At 40.1% G+C, this 25,894-nt stretch overlaps 1 protein-coding gene across 6 annotated transcripts in view; it reads right to left on the minus strand.

Moving 5' to 3' along the window:
* Window positions 1-4,092: 4,092 nt before the first annotated feature.
* The window catches only part of DCP1B (decapping mRNA 1B), a 54,031-nt gene continuing 32,229 nt past the window's right edge, over window positions 4,093-25,894 (minus strand). For 3 of the 6 annotated variants that reach the window (XM_030040302.1, XM_030040304.2, XM_030040303.2), the window contains exons 6-9: window positions 22,501-22,629; window positions 20,923-21,762; window positions 14,225-14,473; window positions 11,257-12,358 (exon numbers count right to left, since the gene is read on the minus strand). In XM_030040302.1, the coding sequence (XP_029896162.1) occupies window positions 12,278-12,358; window positions 14,225-14,473; window positions 20,923-21,762; window positions 22,501-22,629 (1,299 nt within the window). In that variant the 3' untranslated portion in view covers window positions 11,257-12,277. Of the gene's footprint in view, window positions 8,732-11,256; window positions 12,359-14,224; window positions 14,474-20,922; window positions 21,763-22,500; window positions 22,630-25,894 lie in introns of those variants that run through there. The other 3 variants (XR_005934228.1, XR_005934229.1, XR_005934227.1) reach the window with 3 other exon arrangements.

Raw genomic sequence — 25,894 nt, forward strand, 5'->3', positions numbered from 1 at the left:
GATGCTTCATGTCCAGGCAAGAGCTATTGCAGAAATGCATATCAGAATTTCTGGAATATTCAGAACTCAATTAAAAATCTTAAAAGTTTGATTATTTTTTTCCTTCCTTTTGATTTCACAGAAGAGAGCAGCTTTGCCAAAATTCTAGGTCACAAATTATAACATTGCATGCTTTTCTCCTTTGAAAACAGGACTATTTTTTTTTCCCACAAAAATCAGAGGGGATCAGTTTCAGTGTGATTAAAGATAAAAGCTGGGCTTTGGATACATTTTACCACATATTGATGTAGGTGTAGATAAAAACAGTCCATTCTTTCATGAATATTAATGAAAACATGTTTTGTGATTTTAGGCAACCATCAATTGTTATTAAAAATACCCTGACAGTTTTGAAGAAGAAAAAGGGGTGGGGGAAGGGTCCGCCAGGCTTTCCGCAACCGATTAACACCATTTTGCAGCAGCTTGCGTTTTGCTCCGCAATTACTCTGTAGCGAGTGTGAAAGGTGTTTCCCTGACCTAGGGCTGCTCAACCGGCCGACAGGGAACAGTCTTCAGCCCGTGTGAGCACAGCAGCGCCGGCACTGTCTCCTTTTAAACTCTTTTAACCTCTGGTTACAATTCAAGTCACTTCCCGTCACCCTAAATTGCCTCCGAGTCTGTAATTAGCTCAGTCACCTGCCAACTTTCATAACACACACTCACTCTTCCTCCCTTCAACATCTGACAGCATCTCGCTCCACGAGCAGCTTTCAAAGAGATTTCCCCTCCACCCCAGGGGTTTTCGTGCTGTGAGCCTGCCCCGACAGCATGAAGATACAAATCATGTTGTGCCCAGAAGGATCATTAAACGCCTTCTTTGATTTCCTTCAAGGAGCTCAAATTAGCTGAGGAAGCAAACCAGTGCATTTCTTGCTAGTAGTTTTTGTTGTTTTTTAACCCCCATCGGCACAGGATGCTAGAGCCAGTAGCCCCCCCACAGTGGGTAAGGTCTCTTCAGGTTGCAGCCGTCCCCTCCCGACGTGGGTGCTGGCCACGGAGAACGTCAATCCCCCAGGAAAGAGTGGCTGACGATGATTTAGCCTGGTCTAGGCACATATGTTATGAGAGCAAATAATCTCTCTTACTGCTGGAACGTATAACAGTGTGCAAAGTATATGTCTGAAAAAAAACAGTTTCCAGCACCCTCCCTTATTCTGCTTCCTCCTGCTGTTGTCAGCATCTGGGCAGCACGTGAGACAGTAGATAGGGACAGCTTGACAAACCATTTGCTTGGGTAGGGGACAGAGCAGTCTGCAGCACGCTTGAAATAAAACTAAGAACTGCATTCACTGTCCGTGACAAAAAGTGGAATTTAGGATTACCAGAGCTATAGATAAATAAATCAAGCATGCGTATATTGCAAAAAAGAAAACTCGATTTCCAAGTTGTGATGTCTGTCTAAAATCATCTGCCATTTGCTAAAGAAGCACTCCAGCTGCCTGCCTTCTGGTTAGTGCAGTGTCGAGGTTGAAGTTAACATCTTTCTGAGCCACAGGCTCCTGAAGTTTCAGACAGAAGCCAAACAGTTGTGCCCCGAGGGATTCCTTCACAGGAAATCTGATGTGCATAAAGTAGGCAGAGCGGCACTGAAATCTCATTAGCGATGGTTGCTTGCTGCAGCTCTGACCTTAGCTTAATTCGTTCAAGTGATGCTGGAGTTAATTGGCATTCTGAGTTTGGAGTGATTCCCTTTTCTAGCTGCAGTTTAAACCTAGATCTACTCTGCTCGCCAGGCCTATAAATCCCCTAGGAAGAAAAAGCATTACCTGCCCCTTCTTGTACTCTAATGTACAGTCTCACACTCTGACAGCCACTAAGCTACTTTATGGCTGCGTGGGGGCCGAAATGTCATAGCAGGCAGCAGTGAGACGGATGTTGCAGCTTGCATGCTGGTAATCCTGGTGGAGCACTTCTGCTCTGAACACTTACAACAGCCATTAGACCACGATGTCTTTGTCCATTTTCAAAGCACTACATTGCAAGAAATGAAGACCACATCTGAGAAACCACGATGAACAGAGTCAGCAAAGCCGTTCTGGCAATGCTGGCCTAGGAGCACTGGCAAATGCTGGTTTGAAGGGGCAGGTCCCCATGGTGGCTCTCACAGGGTACGAGAGACCCCCATCACACTGTTGGTGTCGTGTCTCAGGAGAGCCCTGGGCAGAGGTAGGTGACGTTTCCGTTGCAGGCCAGGACACAAGCGCTCCCAGCTGAGCAGCCGCAGCTGTGAAGAGGTGGCTGCGACCCAGCAGCAGCGGCATGCTGTGCTGCACAGGGACCTGCCTTTTTGGCATTAGTGGTGTACGTAGTCTAAATCATTACATCAGGCTGGTCACACTCAAGTTTTCCCCTGCGCTTTCCAGCTATATAAGACTCTACCAGCCTCTGAGTGTCACCTACCCATGTGGAGCCCAGGGCTGGAGGGAAACCACAACCAAACACAACAGCTGGGTTTTACAGCATACACTGTTAGGCAGCCTTATGGTTATCCACTCTCCGTCGCCAAGGCACAGGGCCAGCCACCTCTTGCCAGGACACTCCACCTGCTCTCCTGCTCCAGCAAATTCCCCTTACTCAGCTTGCACTTCCACCTTGCAAACTCTAGCTCATTTAGGTGAATTCCTGAAACTGGCTGGGGCTCTCTGCGGGCACCGGGGTGGTGCGCAAGGCCAGAGACCCAGCACTCCTCACCGCCCTGGCGATGTAACCAGTGCCCAGGACTTGACAAGTCGTTGGCTGGGGCACCTCTGAAGTGTGCTGTGGCCATTGTCACAGTCCTCAATTACTGGTCAGCTTTGTCCCATCTTTAAAGTTCCATAAGCTCCCTCCACTTGTCTTCTACAGGTTTTCCAGAGCTCTGCCGATTTTTTTTCCTGTGTGCTAATGTCTGGCTTCACATCTACCAACAGCTGCTTTCTCCTTGTCTACCCAGGCAGAAACAGAAACTGCAAAGGTTATTCACTTCCAACGCCTTCCCTCGAAGGCTGGTCTCCAGCAGCAAAGGGCAGGCTGTTGTTCTTTCTCATCTCACTGACATGAACATCTGTTGAGGGTGATCAGGAAAGAAAGGAGCTCACTGCTTTCACAGTCCTCCCAAAACACTGCGGGGAGGCCAGCAGACTTTCAAATACTGCATGCTGCTGGTCATACCTGGGCTAAAAGATAAAAAAAAATAACCTAACGCATCTAGTATGGAATAAGATGGAAGCAGAGGAGATTGATATAACTAGAACTCCTTAGAATTGATTGCTCAGGAGGGCTAGGAAAGCTGACAGGCTAGAATAGCCATGGAGCCCTTTTCCTGCTTTTTGGCAGAGAAGATACCGATTAGCTGGATTTAGTACACTGCTGCACATGTTAACCAAGTAGAAAATTGTTATTAGCACTAGAAAATTGTGAGTTGTGTGTATGGCAGTTCAGGGCCAAGAAAGTGTAGAAACTAACGCAGATAATCTGCTTGAGAGCACACAGTGAGCTCAATCTCTGCACAGGGGCTCTATGTAGACAAGGTGAAAAGTTGCTGCATTCAGGAATCAGGAAGATGTTTCATCACCCACAGTGGTTTTCGGCATTGCTAAGCAGCACTATGCTGGTCTGTGGGCTTTCTATGAAGCATGAAGACTGGGGTGGCAAAAGACAGGGGCAGAAACAGTTCTCAAAAGCCGAATAGCGCAACCTATTCTGGCAAACTCGTGTTTGAGGGGAAGTAGCTAACATATGGGAGGTTTTTCCTTTTCCTCTGCCACTGAAAATGGACTTTCTGTTAATTGTGGTCTTTTCTAAAATGCCAGTAGCAATTGCTCACCTTTGGACAGACCATCAAAAAACCTTTAAGACTCCCATTGAGCTGCTGCAGTCATCTGGCAGAGAAGAAGATTTCTAAGGAGGAAATGCAACGGGAGCTTTGTCAGCAGCACGTCGCAAATCACATCAGAGACTCTGAGCAAAGAACTGAGGGAAGAGCAGATGCTAATAGGACAGGAAGGATAATGGGAAACTTGCACTGACAGGCCTCTTTAGTGTGGCCTCTATTACACAGCTAGAGAGAGTACATTTCGGACCAACAGTAATTTATTTTTTGATCAATACAGGAATAGCATATGAAAATAGTGTCTCTGTTCCATTCATTCCTGCTGGCTTTGTTCATTCGTCTGGCCTACAACAGGCAGAGGGCACACCAGGCTGTCACATGCCAGCCTGCGGGATGCTGCAGAGGAAGGGAGAAGGGAAGGGATTCCTGCTGGGTCATATAGCACCTGCAAAGGGAAAAAATGTAACATCAGAAATCCTGCATTTGTCAGGACTCATTTTTGGTCGCTAGGTTGCTGCTGTTGCCTCTATCTGTTCCTTGCTTCTTCCAGTTTTCCCCACCTACACAACATGCTGATCTCTTATGAACTGCTGCATCTGGGAAACAGAGCAGTTTGGGCTGGATTGAGGGATTTATCTGTTTGCCACAAACAAAAATGAAGCGATGGAGAAACAAGCGAAGCCCCAGTGAGGTATGACTGAGCATTAGTCTCTGCCTTTGCCTCTTGACTTCTTCTGTGACCTCCATAAATCCATTACGGAACCACTCTTCATGTCCATTTCAAATGGAGATATTACTTCCTTCTCTCTGCTTTGCAAGGGTAATTTGTATAAAAAGCACTTCTAGATACTTTTTATCTATCTAGCTATTTGTGTAAAAGCACTTTCAGAGCAATGCTGAAGACATAGAAAATATGTGTAAGAAATAGAAAACCTTTAAAATCATGTAAAAGTTTTCATCCAAAGATGTTTTAGTGGATTATGAAATCACCACTTCCAAAGAAAGAGCAGGTTGCTATAGGTTAGATATTGACCAGAGTGTCCCTCCATTCTGTACATGAACCTGCTCATCTTCCCCACCCCACCATCTATACTTTCAGACCTGGCCCTTCAGCACCAGTGTAATTGAACATTATTATGGTGTGACAAGAAGAGCCCCCAACTTTTCTTCTTGTATCACCTCCTAAGCTGGTATTTTCTCTCTGAAATCTTCCCCGTTTCATAAGCTGATTTCTTCAAGGTATGCACAGTAGCACTTGCAGAGTGCTCTGCTTTGCAAAGCTGGCTCTGCTTTGACTGCCTGCTGATGTCTCAGAACTGAGTGCTTATTGTCTTCATCTTTGGTCATCCAGCTGGTTCAATGCACTTGACACTGAAGAACGTTTCTCTGCTGCATTTAGCAGCCCCCCACAGTAAGGGATTAGCTTAGTGTTTCTTCTGAACTTTAATGCTGTGTAAATTTCTGCTTTTATACAAGGAAGTGAAAGTTTTCCTGAACAAAATCATGTTTCATCTGTGCTCTTCCATCTCCCTGCTTCCTCTTCCAATCTCCACACCTTCACTTCTGTTCCTACAGGTGAGTTGAAAATACTGAGCTTTCACTTCTGTTTATAATTATTCACTACCCTTCCAAAGACCTTACTGGATTTTGTTGAGTATATAGCCAGCGTTTCTTCGTACTACTCAGTTAAAGCAGTTATCTGGAGACTCTTCATCTTCTTTACGTTTCTACCCATTCCTTCTACCCTTCCCTTAATGAAGCTCGTGTTTTATAATCCTTGCAGGAACTTTTTGTAAAGATAACAAAGCTTTTATTTGTTATAGCAGTCATCATCTTCATTTTTGGTCCTGCTGATATCATCCAGCCATTCCTAAGTTGTGGCGCACATTTTTGGTGGGATATGAACTACTTGAAAGTAGTACATGGTGATGGCTTGCGCTTGCTCACATGGCAGTCATGGGCAAACATCTCCCTGTGAGCAGCTGCTTTGGAGGAACTGGAGGTGGGGATTATAGGAATTGAGGCAGTGGTGGGAAAGAGGACACATTGCTTGGATGCACTAGGTTTTGGTCTTCAGGTGTAGAAAGAGGGGAAGGGAAAGGCGTATCACAAGAGGGTGAGACAGTAGGGACAAGTGGTTGATTCTGCTTGCAAACATAGCTCTAGAAGAGATGGGACTTGCACCTCTATTGCCAAAGAGCAAGCATTAATAAGTATGGGATCCCTGAATTATGCTATGATACTACAGCCTGACTGATCCTCTAATTCAAACTCCTGGCCGCAGCTTGCTGCATCCATGGGAGAAGCCAGGAGAGGCAGGACTTCCCTGATAAGAACCCAAGAGGGGAGCCTCAGGCATAAACCCCCCCCCTTTCTTAGATGAATGAGAAGTGCAGGCACTTTTACCAAGCGGTAGGTCTGGGGCTAGTGCTCTGAATGGAAAGGCGGTGGCTGCTAGTGAGCCAGGCTGCTAAGCAGCAGTAAAAATGAAGGAAAACAGAGCTTTTGTTCCCAGCCTGAGTAGCCCCGCGCTCGGAGCGCTGCCAAGAGCCTGCACACTCCTTTCCTCTCTCCCTCTAAACGTATTTACAGGCAAGTGCTGAAGAAATACACACAGGTTGGTAGGTTTCTGAAGTGACATAACAGTAATCTCTCTCTGTTTTAGTATGTTTCAGAAGCAGATTTCAGGTATCGGGTGAAGAAATACGTACCAGTGGCTGTACCAGCAGCACGGTTCAAGGCAATGCGTAGCAGCTCTGCATTGGGCACATGGGCCTGGGGAGCAGGGTGGCAGTACTTGGGCGAGAAAAGAGTTAATATTTATGTAGGATCTAACGACAGGATTAGCATCCCTCTATACACAAGGTAGCAGCTGTAGGACTTTGCCATCATTTCCCATAGATCCCTCATGGCGTGAAAGCAGGCTATTCTCTTGCTGATGGTAAGATGTCATCCTTTCTATTTCTTGACTTTCGTTTAGTCACCACATGCCAGAGGGTTTTTTCTTCCGCCTGTATTGACTGGTGGTGTTCATGCAGACACATTGTTCTGAACTCAGAGCTTGCTTTGCTTTTTGTGGAATTTGTGTCCAAATATAGTAAAAAGGGCTTTTAATTAATATATGCCCCAAAGGGTTTCAAAAATGTTTTTTTATTACATGTATGACTGAAGCTGCTGCTCTCAAAAAATGTGTAGTGACTTCCTATTGTGTATACCAGATGTTTACTCTAAATTCATTCTTTGGAAGTTTTTATGATGTTGCTCGCCTTTTAAAAGGAAGAAGTATGGAGATTACTTGCAACTCAAATTCTTTCCATAACAGCTACAAAGCTATTCTTTAAAATGACCTAAAAATCTCTCTTTTTCTCTCCTTTTTATCTTTCCAGTGCTTATTTCCTGCTTGTTTCAGTAGCTTTTTCAGCTACACATACAAAAGCAATCTGGTTCCTGCATTTCACATTCACTTCCATGCTGGGCAGATTTATATCTGAACAGTCTGTTCAGGTTTGATGGTACAATCTCCATTAAATTAAAAAAAAAAAAAAAAAAAAAAAAAAAAAAAAAGGAAGGGAAAATTCGCCCAAACATCTGCCATATTGTGAGGAAAGGTAGGGGCTGACTCTGATGTCTGTACTTGTTCAGTTCAAGATGGTGGTGGTGGGGAAGGTGTTTGCAAAGGCTAACTTCAGCCCAGTCAATCTAATCTCCCAAGCTAAATTAGGTTTGTACTTAGACTTGCCCTCAAGCAGATCCTGTCTTTCCACTGGCTCTGCAGACAGCCTGGAGAGATTAGGCTCGTGCACAGTAGCTACCCTTTGTGGGGGTATCTGCAAACACTTTCACAGACTTCCACACAGTGCCAAGGTAGGGGATAACAACGAAGTCACATTTTGATCTTTGTGGCATCTTCCGAGCCTTAATGTCAGAGAAGAGGCAAAGGCCTTTAGATCACAGTTTCACGAAAGCTTCAAGTCAGTTTAAGGCAGTACTGCAGCTCAAGTCTCCTGCCCCACTTCCCTCTCCCCACATCCCACCCACTTACCCCCACAGCTGCACACCCCATCCATACACCGATACAGGTGCCTGGGCTGCTGCCCACTGAACTCATCTAGGTTAAATCCAATCTCACCTGCACGGGAGTCTTAACCTCGACTAATTCTGCTGCAACACATTTTACAATGTAGCCATCTTAATGAAAACAAAAAAGGAGAAAAACAAAGGAAAAAGGAAGGAAAGACTAGTGTGGGATGAGCAGCTAGGAGTGGGTGGCTGGGACAGGCTGCCTCAGCAGCAGCAGAGCCAGCTTAAAGTATTTATAAAGCTACAGCCTTTGTTTCTTCAGTGTCTTGCAGAACCACATTTTCTTCCTCTTGTTTGTACGTGCTAAGCTCCCTCCTCCTATAATCTCAACTCAGCTGTGCACAGATTTATGTCTAGAGGCCAGAACAAGCTTGTTAGAGATATCCGTAGCAGTTTGGAAAAGGCAAGGACTTGTAAGAGTCTCTTAAAAGTCCTTAGGATTAGCAGTAAAGTTTACTGTAGGTTGACTAAGGATTAATTTTTTAGTGCATTATTCATCTCCGGGACTAGAATTTTGCCTTTTTCTAGGTTTCAGGGATCCCTCTGGGTAAAGCTGCCATCTCATAACATATTCTACATTAGAGGCTCAAATGTTTACTAAAAAATGTCTTTTAATTTTGCCTTTTCCTCAGCAAAGATCTCCACATTTGCTAAAATATTAAACTATTATTTTAATATCCTAAAGGGACAAAGATATCTCGAATACTCACCACTTTTATGACTGAAATTCAATGCTCGACACATTTTAAATAGGCTGTCAGAGGAGACGAAGCATCCTGCCTATTCAGCTGCATCCTGCTCCTGCAAATTTTATTTTGCTGTAAAATTTTAATTATCACCCTTGCAGCTGCAACAAGAAGGAGTAAATAGAGGAGCAACAGAAAGCTAATGAATAAAAATCAAATTAAGAATTTGAATTTTCTGTGAGAAGGTCCTGAGCAAGTATTTGGACACCTTCTCTGAATATTATGGATTTCCATGATAAACACTGACAGAGATTATGCTTCACTATTTCACTGACTTTCTACTCCTTGCCTTCTCACTCTAGTTTAATAGCTGTGGAATTTTCTAGGGAAGTGGACAGTGGCTAAGTGGAACTACACTGAAAACTAATATCAGTTCAATGCTGAGACTGGGATTAATGCATAAAGCACTGCTGCAACTTCTGGAATTCTTGCTAAGCCCCAATTTACGAAGTATTTATTCTACTGGAAGAAAAAAACTCACAACCCAAAATCAGCAATATATTACAAAACACACAGACAATAAAAAATATTACACATGCATACTGTGGAAGCATCTAAAGCAGAGTTAATGTGATCCTTACATACCTTCTGATTTTTTGTTTGCTACCTTTTTTTCTTTTTAAGATAAAAAAGAAAACAGACCCAAAGAAAGGCAATCCTAACTGCTGTGGCCTTTACCTCTCTAAAGGTCTTACTAGCTTAAGGGCTCCCTAGTTCTAACAGTGTCTTAAAAAAAACCAACCAACCAAAAAAAAAAAAACCCCAATAGGGGAACCCGAGTGTTCAGAACCACTGTAGTTCAGAGGTCATCTATCAAACCCAAAATAAACTTTTTGGTATCATGCACAGATCTGGCTGCATAAAGAGACAGTCCCAGCTGATAAAAAAAGCTATTAAACAAAACACAATACCAAAAAGCAGACATTAAGTTTTCAGTATTACGTGAGGATCCTCCAGCTTTTCCATGGTACTGGAAGGCTACAACTATATTTCTGGAAAAAGCGTTTTTCTGACACAGGTTTCCAAGACAGTTTGTAGTAGAAAGAAGAGAGAAAGGGGCACAGCACAGTTTTACACTCCAGTATGACTCCAAGCTCAGTCTCCAATTCCCAAACGCCTCCTAAGAAGCAGAACCTGCCATCTGAAATGGAAACCTAGACGAAATGTTTGGCTTCATTTCTCATTAGAATTCTCTCACTACTTTTCCTCTTCTGTTCATTGTAATGAAATTCACAATTTCTTTCTGAGCCTGTTCTATCTTCTTACCTCTGTTGTTCTTGGTAAGCATGCAAGTCAGCTAAACCAGCACCTCACTTCTTTAGCAACTATCCTTCTTTTCTTCACTCCACAAAAGGCAAGTTTATGCCTCCTGAACAATCCCAGAAATCCCTTATAGCATAATACAGTGAGAGAAATCCAACTCTGTCAGTGTTACTTGGTGTAGATGTAACCAGAAGAGAGGGCAGTGAGAAGAAACCCTGAATTAGCTCTATCCTTGTCTGCTTTAAGATAAGGCTCAGCCTGTCAAGGATAGTGCCAATGCTACTGTTGTCAACAGCTCCAAGAGTGAACAGAAGATGTTTTCAAAAACATACCTTTAATTTTTGTAAAAGATATGTTACTCTGAAAAGCAATAAATAAGGATGTTTTTAAAATTTCTACTTGCCTTTTTTGTAAATAAAAATGTTTCCCCCATAACTAGAAAACCTATCACAAACACAGCTTGAGATGCTTAAGGATTATTTCTACCCAGCAATTACAGAAGTTCTACATGTCAAATGAGGTCTTAACTATGTGTCCCCATCATCTTTAAATTGCACTCTCAGATAATCCAGCATCACAGACACCAATTATGCATGTATTTAGTTTCATACAAACTCTTTTGTGTAGATTCCAATTTCTTCCACACCAGTTCATTCAGAAATAATACCAATTAACTCAGTAGAATCCCATAAATTTTAATGGCTACATAAATTATTATGGCTACAGGATTAGAATTAGGATTTGCTATCTTTAAAGTCTGCCCTTCCTGGTATCTGCTCAACATGTTCTTCTCACTGAATCTGCAAGAATCATAAACAATTTTGTAACAAAATGGAACTAGAATACAACTTGCTTTCTACGAGCTACTTAGTGTAGGAAAAGTCTAGCAGTTTCATAGGCACAAGTCTCTTGGGGTTATTCAGTTGTGTATAAAGAAAGTAGCTCTTGACTTTTTTTTAAAATATTGATTTAGAGCCTTTCCCAAGGAATGTGAGCAAATCCACTTGCCCCCCCAAATCACACTCTTCCACTAGAGAAAACCAGATGTATGGGGGGGTGGGGGAACTGTTGGAATCATTACGACTATACTACTTTAAAAGTGCACCCTAATTTACACTGAAGAACCTTCACAGATGAGGCTACTGAGTTGTGCCTACATCAATGCCTGTAGTAAAGAATAGTGTATACTCATTTATGGATTACACATTGGGTTCTCTGCGCCCACAAAAGAAATGCCTCCTCAGCAATAACATTGGGTTCCTAAACTGTAGTAAACTAGCACTTAAGCAGCAGATGCTAATAAAAATATACATAAAATTTCTTTCAGTCATTTATTCTAATTGATTTAAAACCTCATGTATCTTCTGCCAAGTGTAAAAACATTTTAAAGTCATACAAATACAAGTGACCCAACAATTCTAAATACATAGTCCATGGTACAATAAAATGAAATCAGCACATAGTATCGATTATCCATTTTATTTTCTTTAGAAATGGACCAATGAAATCGCTGTGCTCCAGGAACACACTGAAAAAAAATTAATAGGACTTTTACACCTGGTAGCCTTCCCCTTAACAAAGTTGTACATTGCTTATAATAATGCAGATTGGATCTGGAATAATAGAAACATGAATCCAGTGCCACCCCAGAGCTATGTTGATAGTGAGTACATTCACAAACAAACCCTCCCCCCAACTCCTCAAAACACCTGCAGAGTCCCATTTCTACAGCTAGCTAAAAATATTCTTGTTAAAATAGAAAAAGATTTTTCTACAAAATTTTTGGGGAAAGTCATGACATTTCTTCTGAATTGCTTTGTAGACAACTAAGTACGATGATAGATCAGCCTGCCCAAGACTTTCCCTTCCAAGATTTCACCCAGATTTTCACGTTCCTAAAAATAGTCCAACATTGCCACCATGTGGTCAGAGATGGGCACGTTCATCGGGACAGTTGCATGTGACGTCTCCCAGAGAAAATCCATGACAAATACCTAGTCAATGAATAACCACGCTGCAAGTAAAAAAGGAAACTGAATTCTGAGAACTGATTCCTTATGCAGGGAAACCGATTCTAAGTATGGACCAATATAAGAAAAATAATTTAAGATATTTTGTGATTAAGTCTTCAGTATCGTGACACTCCGCTCCCTAAAGGCACAATCTGTTTCTGCTCACTTCTTTCTCAGTACAGCATGTAGTTGCCAACAAGCAAAATCTATGTGTATGTAAAATACCTAAGACCATTCATTTCTTTAAACATAAACATACTTGAAAAATTTGAAACCTTTTTCCTGGAGTTCAGGAAGCAATAGTAATTGAATTTAAAAATCATCTTTCACAGAGACTTTTTAATTGCCGCCTTTCTCACACTGAAGAGATATGCTTCATAAATAATATTTAAGAAGTTGTCATCATTCTGAAAAACAAAACAGGTAATTGTTAGTGCATGAGAGGCGTTTTGAGTGAAGAGATTAGAAGATTTTTCCATTTCATGGACCAGATACTTCTCAACCTTACTCTATTTTAAAAAGTGAGCAATAGGAAAGCTATTTCCTTTACCAAAAAACATGTATTATTTCCAAGCCTTGCTAGTAGCCTTAGAAGAACCGGACGTGAATATCAACTTTACTGCAGCAAACATGTCTGTATCTCTATAAGAATTAATGAGTACACAGAAAGCAGATTTTCCAAACTCACAGTGAATTTAACTCTTGCATGATAATACAGTGATGATAAAACCCTGTCATTTCTTCTCTTTGCCCTCATTTACCTAGGGATTTCCTTAAGTAGGTTCCTCCATTAGGTCAGTCATAATTCCAAGCATGTCTGAAGGAACAGTGAAACACCCTGGGTTTTGATCCTATACTAAATCCCACCTGGGCAAATCCTTGCATCTTGTTTAACTCTTTTAGACTTAATGCTCCTAATTGATGCTGCTCATTATTGCTTGTTTAACTTTTTCCTCCTGAAGATCATTTTGCAAGAGTGGTCAACCCACATTAAGAAAGAATGTCCTAAGTATCTTGAAGGTCCTTTCCAACCTAAATAATCCTATGATTCTAAGTAGCTCACATGAACATATGAGGATAATTAAAATCAAGATACTATTTGAGGAAAATCAGGAGCATTTGAGATTGCGGTTTTATATAATGGCAAATAACAGGTAAGAAATTGGAAGTAAATAATTTCCAGGTAACTCAGTTAATCCTAACTATCACCAAGAACAGCAGGGACAGATATACTAGTAGACTAAATCCAATTTTCCTTGACTAGTTTCTTTTTTAACTTCATATATGGTTTTACTACTATCCAGATACTCAAAGTATGTAAAGACAGGATAATGTGATATTTTTATTTTTTAATCCCAAACTACAAGTGCAGGGGAAAATGAGAAAAGCCTCTGATTTGTTAAAGATACTATTTTCTTTCTGGGTCTATAACTGAAATTGCATTTTAAGTAACTTCAACATTTCAGTAATGACTTTTTTATTCCAAAGCCATACAGGCACATAGTTTTGGCCTACAAATTGGACCCTTAAACCTGCGTCTCTATTCCTTGTGCTTTGTAGCCAGGTCTTTAGTTACATAATGTGTCCTCAATGTCTACTCTTCAGATATTCATCACATGGCAAGTTAAGGAAAAAAATATTCATAATCACTCATATCATCCCAAAGCAGTAAACAATCATCTCATACATGATGTTGGTAACGCTTTGTCACATTTAAACCTGATAAACTGCAGCAAAAGGAATTTTAGCATTTGAACTAGAGAATTACATTGAATAAACTGAACTAGTATATTCTTAGGTTATCTAACCCATACTTTGAAGTTGCTCACACTCATCCTGCAATTTTAATTTCCCATCTGAATTCCTCTTACTGCTAACATGCATCTCTGAAATATCTGGCAGCTAGGATAATCGACCATTATTTATCCTTAGCTAAAAATATAATAGATATCTCTCTGGCTCATAAGACGACCTTATGAAGCTTTTGGTCATCTTTGTTCTTTTCTGTCAAATTTATTATCTTTCCTGAATCCAAAGTCAGATGCATTAATCAAAATGCAGTTAAGCCAGCAGTGTGCAGGGAGAGGCTATCACATCCCCAGTCTACACCATAGCGCTCTGTTAACATGCAACCATTAAGTAGAACAACGTTCAACATGTATTTTAATTACTCATTTAGCCTCTAGACAGACGGATGCAACCGATTATAGGGTGCTTATATCAGAACAGGAATCAGGATTTTAAGCGAAGTAGGAGAATTCTTGGCACTTTACCTGGATCAGGTGTAGAAGTGTTTCCTGGAGCTGCAACTTTGTCATTGAGCTGCTGTTGACCACAGATGGCTCTGGGGTTTGCAGTGGCAGGAGAAGGCTAGCTGAGCTAGCAGCAGGTTCTTGGTTTGCTGCTGCTAACCGCCCACTTTCATTTGCTTTTGGTGGAGCAGGTGTGGACTGAGTGAACACCATTGGGGACATCAATAAGGTAGGAGTCACAGTGGCAGGAATGCGTTGTGGTGAGATGACCTGTCCATATGAAAATAAAGTCATCAGTTAAACCTATCTACTTAATTGTATGGGAATAAAGATGATGAAAACTGCAGACTGATTAGCAACAGTTACAGAGACTGCTGGAGATCAATACAGTTAGGTGAAACTCCAGCTCAGCACCACTTATATGATCTATTTCCAGATTAAAAGGTCTTCCATCCAATTTAAGACTGCAGCAATGGATTCACAAGTGTGATTAAGTCTGTTGGATAGGCAAATCATCTTAGGGCAAGAGCATTTTATTACAGAAATCAGACTACTATTAAATATCAGCACTCTTAGAGAACGCAGCTGTAAAGTCTTCTACATAGTGACAGTCATTAAGTTTAATCTTTGACAATATACTTACATGCAAATATCACTATTAAAGACTAATCTTTGTACCCAACACTAGAAAGTACTTTCCAATTATAACTTTCAAATTACTTTATAAGTAAATACATATGTATATATTTTTTTCTTCTCATTTTACTTAAGGAGAGGGGAAAGAAAACAGATTAAGTAATTTATCTTAAGAGCCACAGTGAGCTGGTGGCACTGTCAGAAACAGAACTGACTCCTAACCAACACGCGGTTGACAAAACCAAAAAGGCCCTCAAAGAGAAAGAAAACCTTGATACTGCAGTAGTTCTGCAAGTTCCCTCAGTATCATATCCATGCAACCTGCAAAGATATGTGTCAAAGAATTTTTGCTTTTAAATTTTGCAATGTGTCTTGGAACGGTAAAACATACAGGACTAGCAAATACTATCAGATTTAATATACAACATAACAAAGTTTATTCACTCAGTTTGCAGATATTAGAGCTCTCTCCAGGTAATTCCAGTAATAAATCTTAGTCCTAATCAGCCATCTCCTTGCTATTCAAGTATCCTATCTTTTTTTCAAAGAACAGAACATACAAAGGAATTGATATGAGCTCACCAAAGCTCCTCTCTTTTGGACTGGAGCATGATTTATTGCTACTGTATGAAGGTGAAAGGCTACTGAATCCCTTCACTCTGTGTCCTGGTTACATTTCAATTTTGAAGAAAAATTAAGAAAATAAAACTGAGGTTTACCTCCTAGGTATGCAAAACAACATAGTGTAATATTAAAGAACATTCATATTTTTGTAGCTTGTCTCACTCCTAGTTATGATTGTTCTACCCAAGACATTTCTGAACAATGTTAGTTAGACTACAATACAAAGAGAAATAGAAATGAGGAGGATTGAGATCTCATGCTGTTTTACACAAAATTTAAGGAAGCAGAAAGACTAGGTGTCAGAAAAGACTCATGGATATTAGAAAACATGCAATATGCACCTAATGCAAAAAATCTCCCAGTTCATGTTTTAGGTAAATATTGTTTCTGCTTCTTCAATAGAGTACTACTTAAAAACAAAACTCTTGACCTACAGCCTTTTTCCTACCCCATGGCACATAATCGTAACAGCAATCATCAGGTCTGTGTTACAAGCTCCTGAATGAGTTAAGGTATTCCTAACTCATTGTAGGTTTGCTTCAAAATTAAGGTAGTGCATATGTTTGTGCACCTATGCTTGAAAAACAATGTTCATTTCAGAAGAAAACCAATGTAAGTCCAAAGTGACATCCCTCTCTGGAGCGAGACCTTCAGACTGTGCACAGATGTTCTCCTGTAAGTGAGAAGATTGTTCTCCTGCCTGTGGAAGATTGACTACCTCCAGATGCTTATCACAATGTTTCTGCTCTACTCATCCATGCTGTTGAAGTACCTTCTCTTTAATTTACCTCAAGGAAAATTGGCAGGGATTGCTTAAACCAGATGATTCTTCCTAATGCGATTTAAAGAATACATATACAAACTGCTCTCCAAGGGCACGAACCTTCAGCAAAGGGATGGTGGTGAGCAGCTGGAGGAGATAAACTGTCCCACTAATATAGCTGAATCTACAACAGACTGTGTCAAAGACCCAGATGACATGTCCTTCAAAATCAAAAAACATTTCTCTCTAGAGTCCAAGGCAAATAAACAAAACCCAAGACAAACTGTGCTCTTAATAATATACAGTTACTACTGTCAAACACTTATACATGTTGTGGTTTAAAAGACATATGAAAAATTATTTGTTTTCTCTGGATAGAAACAGCTTTTTGGTAGGACTTGCCAAGCATATGGAAACTATATGGAATAAGCAATATTGCCATCTACTGGTGACACAGCTAATATATACAGGTTACTGCAAAACTTAAAATATTTGTGTCAGAAGAATAGAAAATATATGTATCATTTTTTAAGTGCATAGCATTTGTTTCTGTACGCAAACATTAAAATGTACTTTCCTGCTAACAGTTCATGCTCAAAGCTTCTGCCACTTAAACTTTTACGTAAACAACATGTTTTTTTTTTAAAAAACATAAAGGCAAATTCTTGTTTTAGATTTAGTTCGGATCACCTTCAGTCACTGGGACAACTGATACCTACTTGAAAATGGGATGCTGATCTTGGCAATACTAGTGCAATTCCTATAGCACCATGCTTTTGCTGAAATCACTGAAAATGCTCTGTAGGGACATTAATAGCCTTTGGGCCAATCTTTCAGCTTTGAGTAATTTCTCACAAGACATAACAGCCCTTCCAAAATGCTGTTGATCAACTTCTTTCCCACAGAATCTAAAGTGATTTGCTTGTTCATCCAGCCTCTACTGAATTATCTCCAGCTTTATCAGGTCAATACTTAAATCTCTGAGTCACTAATAACACAGTAGGTGTCTACCATCAGTTGTGCAGCAGTGAAGTAAAAACAATGAAAAATGTGCAAAATAATCGTTGTAACATAGTTTTCCTTCTCTGAAGCACAAATGCTAAGATACCTGTTTGATATTCTGCGTGGATGCTGGCAGCTAGGCAACATGATAGCTGGCAAATTCACGTAACACCATGAACTAAGGAATGCACTGGATCTCCTGTAATGCAAACTGGCACCCTCTGTTGCTTCCTCCATGTGCAGAATCCCATGTGCATCAAGTGCCCCTCTGGAACATCAGCACCTGGTGGGTGCTGTAGGCCTCTAACTGTTTTTAGTGGCATTACTTAAAACTGAGAACATTTAATCTAAGAATGGTTCAGGAACTTTAAAGACGGTTACTATTAAAATAAAGCTGGCTACAATGCTAACATTGCTTTGTCTTTCAAGTTTAATTCAGAATTTTTCAACTATTGTTTAACTACAGAATCTTAAATTACTTTTCAAAACAAGTTTAATGTACCTATCTGCATTCCTCCCGTGCATGTTTTAAATCTCATGCTGAAACCACAGTCAGGACAATTGAGAGGTAATGGCATGATGCTCACACCAAAGATACTAGGTACTATGCACATATTCAGAAGATGTAACACTATGTAAAAAATACATTCTTAATGCAAAATGCTCCAAGAGATGAGAAAAATGGGCTGCAAGGTAAGTGTCCTTCTGAAGAAAAGATAAATTTGTGTCAAGGTTATTGTAAGCACTTTAAAAACCAAATTCTGATTAACATAAACATTTAAGCATGCATGTATCTATAATCAGGATAACTCATGCCTAACGCTAAGCATATGCTTAAAAGTCCACTGCAGATTAATGCTTTTTTATTGCATCTGAAGCACACGTTACTCACTGTCCACATAAGGAATACTTTATCGAATAGAGCTGGCACCACACCAGACTGAATGCTTCCAAGTATTATTCTTCAGCTTTTGCTTTTTTTCTGGTTTTTTTTTTTTTTTTTTTTTTTTTTGTAACTGGTCTCTTCCTTTCTATGTGGGAGATCACAGTTCTTACACCATATGGAAATGCAGCAGAAGCCAATTTAAACTTGGACTCGTAATGTGTCAATTGTGGAAAAGACTATGGCTTTCATTTTCTTAGTGCTGCTGATGGATTTAGGGTGTTCCTTTAATACAATTTTTCCAACAACAGACACTGTCCAGATACCTCTCTATTCCTGCCAGATTTTTTAGAATTTGCTTCTTCTGTATGCTGAATTGTAGTAGAGAGGCAATACCAAAAGATAAATAATTACAGAGAACAAACCTTTTGCTGCATTTGTTGTCAGAATCTGCTTTGATCAATTTTGCATGAGCATGTGCAGGTATATTTGTGCCAATTCAATTTCACTTGAATGTCTGCAGGCATGGCAGCACTTAAAGCCTCTGGTCTACAGCAAGGATGATATAAAAAGATTAATGTTGGTTTTAAAAGTTGTTTCAAATTTTCACCTTCCAATTTTTTTTCAAAAGTAGGCATATTTCATGTGGCTAATTCATGGCATTCTACAGGAACACAGACACGTTCCTTCATTTTTAGCCTTCTCCCCTTTTACTTTTTTGGCAATCTGCTGCATGTGAAAGAGGCCATTCCTTCCAGATTGCAGAGTTTTAGGTGTCCTAAACAATAATTAGGCCTACTTTCATTACCATTTTTAGTCTATATATTAAATCTCATAAGCCATACTAAAAGTGTCGGAAGAACTGCATCTAATACTGTTTTGATAGCAGCTGTGGCTGTGTCAGTCTGTGAAACCACTCCTAGGCAGTCTCAATCTACGTGGTCTGCTCACAGCCATGCAAAGTGAGACTGAGAGTCTCCTTAGTTGCTGCTTTTTTTTTTTTTTTTTTTTTTTTTTTTTTTTAAGGCAAACTTGCAGCGATAATCACAGTGAATAAGACTTGCTCCAGCGAAGACTTCTTCTCTTCTCACAAGCTATTGTTCTATTCGTACTCAAGCAGTAAAATTATTGAAATTACATTATGTCAGTAACTCCCTTTCCATATTGCAACTAATGTTGGCATCATTTTCTTTTTCAAATATATACAAAGTCATTAGCCATATCAGCATCTATATGGATTTTTCATTTGAAAATATATCAGCATATTTGCCATTTTTTATTTATGCATACTGACTTATAATGTATAGCCTGGCACTTGCCTCATTTTACTTTTAGCTTTGAAGTAGAAATGTCTTATGTCTCCATGCTATCAGTACATGTACCAGTGAATCAGACAATTTCTTTCATTTACAGCAGGCAAGTTCCATTCCCAGTGAAAACAGAAGTAAATTTTTGTGACTCTGGATCCTCTTTTTATTCATTAGCACTCCCCTGGAAAGTCAGATTACCATCTGTAAGCAACTGATCCCGAATAATTTCAATGACTAATCCCCCCAAAACTCTTTCACACAGATTCAAAGTCATGCTGCTTTAATTAAAAGAATAAAAATAATGATGGCTATTTGCTATATCAAACAGATCTTCCTCTGACCTCTCTCACAGAATGAGAAATCTTGACCTGTAACAATGTTAGTGACGGATGTGGCCCTTAATTGTTAAATGACTGTTTCAGCATCTTTGTGTGTGGGATAACTTTCTAGAATAAGGAGGATTCTTGGAGCATGCTGAAGTATTCTGTAGTCTTTCACTCAGGTTTTTAAGAAGCTGCAATAGAAAAGCAGCTTTTGAACTCTACATTGAAAAGGTGAATGCTTTTTCATTTGGATAAGTAACTTCTAGACTCCAATACAAGTCAGACTCCAGTACAACACAAGTCTTGTGGACAGTCTGTCCACAATAAAGGAAGTTAAAAGTGGCTTAGCTGCATCCCCAAACAGGACATTTACAGACACTCAAGTGTAGAAGATCCTACAGAAAATGAAGCTGTTAGCAAAGACAGTAGTTGTCCAGGATGGGACATTTTGTAATTGCACATGATACTTTTCTAAAGAACAGAAAAATGCAGTCATGAGAGAGACACAGTCTCTTATCATCTCCTGAATTTTTTAAGACACCAATCTGACTTTTCAGGTCACAATTTCCAGAATTAAGGGCTTTGGTTTTTTTGAAGGCATTCAGGCACAAGGACTTTTTTCAAAATAATACATAGTAATAAAAAAAATAACTAATGAATAGCTAGAAGTTACAGTACAAGATAACTAATTAATTGATATACATGTACTTCAAAAATCTGCTGTTAGAAAATAAGTGACCTTTTAAGCACCTTTAGCAACTGGCATACAAAGGAATGTATACCTGCACAGAGAAAGCTATGACTAATTTTGTAAGAGAAATTATTAAACCCAAAATATTACACTCAGTAACCAGCAAAACAACCTGAGGTATGGCAACTGAAAACTAGGTGACTTTTCAAAGTGCCTCTGGAAAAACCCAAGATTGCAGTATTTTCGGTCATTATTGATGTGCAAGAGATGTAGCCTTCAGTATTTACAATATCACAGCTTGGTAAATCAGAACTTACTTGATGTTGTTAAATTATCACATGCAAAATGAATGATGTGCAACATGTGGTAAGATAGTAACAAGGATAGACTGGCCAAAATGAAACAAAGACTAACCTTACAAAATACCAAGTTCAAAAGATTGCTAGGTTTTTATTTATTTATTTAACTGTTGAAGTTTCCCATTTACCTGAAGAAGAGTGCTCTGTTTTTCTGTACCTGGTGCCTTTTCTATCCAGGATTCCAGTGGTTTCAGCGTATTGGTATTCTGAGTAACAACAGGAAACTTAGCTGCCAAGGTTGGTCTGCTGGATACATGCAACTGTTGTTCTTGTTGCACTATCTGGAGTTTCTTCAGTAACTCTTGAGGTGAAATCACCCCAGAATTGGCTGCTTGATTGCCAGAGAGAGAAAGTGGCTGTCTAGGAAGTTTGGACTGTTCTTTACCAAGTGTCTGAGACTCTAAAGTCTGGCCTGGTAGGGAACCATTGAAATACACCAAAGGTGGTTGGCTCCTATTATTTACTGTTGCTGCTGGTGCTCCAACAGCAGCAGGAGTCCTGCTGAACACAGAAGCTGTCGAGTTCACAGATCCTGTTGCACCAGGGTCCATTTTAGTCACTGACCCTGACTGACTCTGTAATTTCTGTAATAGGCTCTGAGTGCCAGCAGTATCCTGAACTACATGAGATGCCGCAATACCATGAGAAGTCACAGGTTGGAAGAGTCCTGTGAAAGTCTCACCCACAGGGTGGATATTGCCATTTTCACAGAGTGGGTTCTCAGGAAACTCAGCAAGCGGATGAAGGTCTGTCCCACGCACCATAAGCTTCTGAATGGCGGGGCAAAGCTGTTTCTCTGCAGAGGGCGAATGCCTGCTAGGTTCTTCATAGGACAGTGAACGTACCACACCCTGCCTAAGAGGAAGATTCTCTTGGTGCTGTTTATTAAGTGGTTCTGAGACATCTGGCTTTTCTTGTTTTCCAAACAGTGCTGTCAAAGACAAGTGCTGTGGTTCAGAATCCACATTCTGTGAGGGGACAGAGGAAAAAAGTAAATGTAGTTCCCTCATGCATAAGTTACATTAAGTGGTGACAGTATTTAGCCAGCAGTATTCAAGGAAAAGCTGAGAAACTGCTATGTGTTTTCCTCCCAAGAGGGTTTTTAATAGTTTTGTCACATAGGAAGGGCAAGACGACAGTTGTCAAGCTGCTAATGTGGGAGAAAATCAGCGAATCTGAGAGAGAGCAGTGGCTTTACTTTAAATACTATGAAAGAGCATCTTCCCTTTCAGCTATCAGTACAATATTAGTAACAGACAGAAATCTCCCCATGTATGAAGTAGGGCCGCTTCTTGTGCGTCCCCCTGTCACAGCTGAATTCAGCTTTTAGGATTTTGCAGTGTGATTTAGCTTGATGATATATCAAGAGACTTTTCTTTATTTAGATTAACTGAATTCACCTAAAAAAAAAGAACACACAAACTGTGGTCCAGCAATTGACTAGACCAGCTTGCAATCAAAGCAGTATCTGAAATTTGAAAGACTAGTATTCCTTCGTTCCATCAGGATAGTATGCCTTTAATTTACATGCTTCCACATCATATGGTGGGGGTTGGGGAGCTTTTTATAAAACATTAGTTTTGCATTAAAAACATTCCTCAGAATGGTTCCACCTCAAATTCTTGCACTGACCTTCCGACTCAAATATTCCTACATGGTTACTCAACTACAGCAGCACTAGTCAGAAAACACACAAAACATTTTACCTTGCTTTGCTGAGATATTCGTTGATGCTGATTTTCACTAGGCTTCACTGGAATTGGTTTGATTAGGTTGGGGTTGTTATAAATTGCAGAGGAACTAGTTATTTGTTTTGGCTCTGAGCAGGTCTTACACTGCAACAGAAAAGCAGTATTTTTTAGTAAGTGTGACAATACCTTTTCCTTTAGTTCTCCGCTATAGTAAAATACAGACATAGCCAGGTATTCAATAACTAAAAATACTAGTTGCAGCACTGATTATGAAATATGATGCTATTGAAAGAACAAAAGCAATTGCAACCTAATTTTCTAAAACCACAAAGCGTATGTAAAAATAAACACTTGACTTCAAGATTTTCTGAGTATGAGGCTTCCCTCTAATTTAAATCTCGCTTCTCTTTCTTATCTTCTGCTTTTCCCACACTTAAAAAAACAAAATAATTTTTAAAAAGCACCTTTGAAACCAAGCAACAGCCACGCTTTTCCTGCACCAGTAGGCAGCTAGAAGTAGTTTAGAAACATGAAGGATTAATGTGCTCATAGAGAACATTTAAAATGCTTTTTGTTAAAAACCGGAATTATAACTCAAACTCTTTTACATAAATATTCCACATTGTGGAAACCTGGAGGATGCATATACCCGCACAGAAAAACAATTAAAGATTTAATCAATTTGTAGAATTAGTAAGTTTTCTTATTAAATATGACAGGATTAATAATATTTATAAAAAGATGAGCAGAGACAGATGACTAAAAGTGAGCAGGGACATGGAACAACTGACATATGAAGAGAGAAAAGCATGATTTAATTCATAAAAAATGCACAGAAAATGCTGCATGAAAGAGAAATAATAAATGGAATAGGAAAAGGTAAGATGGTCTTATTTACCTTGTACAAAAGATAAGAATATAGTCAATGAAACTAAAAAAGCATTGGGTATACAAAGAACGCTGCTATTGCCAATAGGAAAGAAAACAGTATATTGGAAGTCATTGTTGCTTGATACAATTGAAACCAAGAAACTGGAAAGATGTTTTTAAAGAGTGATCTATCAAAATGTTAATCCTATCTAACAAGAATATTCATAGTTAATTACCTGAATTTGATGGGCTCTAAATTTTATGCCACAGGACTAATGGTTGGGTAAGGAATGACCAGTTTGGGTTTCTCACTCTTTCCTCCAAAGAGCCCAGTCTTGTGCATTAGTGGGGACAGAACTCTGGACTGGACAGACTGCCATACGGACACACAGCAGAGCCACTGCTGTGCGATGATGAAAATGTCAGTGTCCTTTCCAGAACTTTGAGACAAACTCCTCAGAATGCAGATATCTTAGGTGAGAAAATAACCCTCACTCTCAAATATACAAAACCAATCATTTAATCCATTTCTGACACCTACCGTAACAGTAAACAAAGACACACTTGCTCCAAGGCTGCTCAGTAAAACAGAACTTGAGTTCTTGAGAGACTCAAGGGGCTCTAGGAGGTACTCAATGCCTTCTTTGCAACATTTGCCCGCAGGAATCCCAGGCCCCTGAGGCTGGTGGGAAAGTCTGGAGTGATGAAGACTTACCCTCGGTATGGGAGGATCAGGTCACGTACCATGTAAGCAAAATGGACATACACAAGTGCATGGGACCAGATGGCATGCGCTCATAAGAGCTGAGAGCGCTGCCTCTCTCATTGTGAAACCACTCTTTATTTTTGAAAGGTAATGGCAATTGGCGAGGTTCCCAAGGACTGGAAGAAAACGAGTGTCCATACTACCTTCAAGAAGGGAAAGAAGGAGGATTTGGGGACCTTCAGGCCAGTTTGCCTGACCTTGATCCCTATGAAGGTGATGAAACAAATGGCTTCCTAATGGAAGCCATTTCTAAACATATTAAGGACACGAAAGTGATTGAGAGTAGCCAGCACAGATTTACAAAGGGGAAATCATGCTTGATCAACCCAATAGCCTTTTACAGTGAGATGACTGGCTCAGTGGATGATGGGAGAGCAGTGGCTATTGTCTACCTTGACTTTTGCGAGGCTTTTGATACTGTCTCCCGTAACATCCTCAAAGACAAACTGATGAAATGTAGACTAGGTAAGTGGACAGTGAGGTGGATAGAAAACGGTCTGATCTGCTGGACTCAAAATATTGTTGGCATGAAGTCCAGCTGGAGGCCAGTCACTAGTGATGTACATCAGGGTTTGACATTGGGGTCAATACTGTTTAACATCTCCATTAATGACCTGAATGATGGGGCAGAGCAGGCTTGCAGACAATATAAAACAGGGATGTGTAGTTAATAGACCAGATGGTTGTGCTGCCATTCAGAGGGACCTTGACAGGCTCGAGAAATGGATTGACAGGAACATGAAGTTCAACAAAGGGAAACTGAGGAAGAATAACCCCATGCAGTACAGGCTGGTGCTGACCGACTGAAAAGCAGCTTTGCAGAAATGGACCTGGGTGGACAAGAAGTTGTATTCAACTCAGCAACATGCCCTTATGGCAAAAGAAGGTCAACAGCATCCTGGGTTGCATTAGGCAGAGCACTGCCAGCTGATCAAGAGGGGTGATCCTTCACCTCTACTGAGCACTGGTGAGACCACTGGTTAGGCCCGTCTACTGAGCACTGCAGTGCTACATCCAGTTCTGGGCTTCCCAGCACAAGAAAGATGCAGACACACATAAGTGAATTCATTGAAAGTCTGTGTAAGCACCTGTAAAGCAAAGAGAGGCTTAGTCTCCAGAAGAGAAGGCTCAGGGTATAATATCAATGTGTATAAATACCTGATGGGAAAAAGTAAAGACGACCGAGCCAGACTCTTAGTGGTGCCCAGTGAAGACAAGAGGCAAAAACCAGAATATAGAAAATCTTGTTTAAACTTAAGAAAAAACTTTTTTACTTTAAGGATGTTTGAATACTGGAACAGGTAGCCCAGACAGGTTGTGGAGTCTCCGTCCATGGAGATATTTTAAACCTGACTTAACATGGGCCTAAGCAACCCACTTTAGCTGATACTGCTGTAAACAGAGAGGTGGGACTAGACTATCTCCAGAGGTCCCTTCCAGTCTCAATGATTTTGTGAGTCTCTGCTGAAAAATCATCTTGTGGGTGTTCAGACAGTCACAGATTTCTGCAATGACTTTCTGAAGACATGATCTTGCAAAGTAGAAGTGTAGTTCCAATCACATACCTGGCTTTTCTCTATTGTGTAACAATTTTTAGTTCAAATGTTGCTCTTAGAAATAACTTTAAGGCATGCACAGACAATCATGCCATAGGGTGGTTAGCTATTTAGTTTGAAGAACAAGCACCTGTCTCTTCTTTCCTGCTATACTCCTACTGCATAAAGCAAGAAACTTCCTCAAGCACTAGATTGGAAAAAAACATGAAGAACAAAA

The sequence above is a fragment of the Aquila chrysaetos genome, chromosome 17 (genome assembly GCF_900496995.4).
Source record: "Aquila chrysaetos chrysaetos chromosome 17, bAquChr1.4, whole genome shotgun sequence".
Taxonomy (NCBI): Eukaryota; Metazoa; Chordata; class Aves; order Accipitriformes; family Accipitridae; genus Aquila; species Aquila chrysaetos.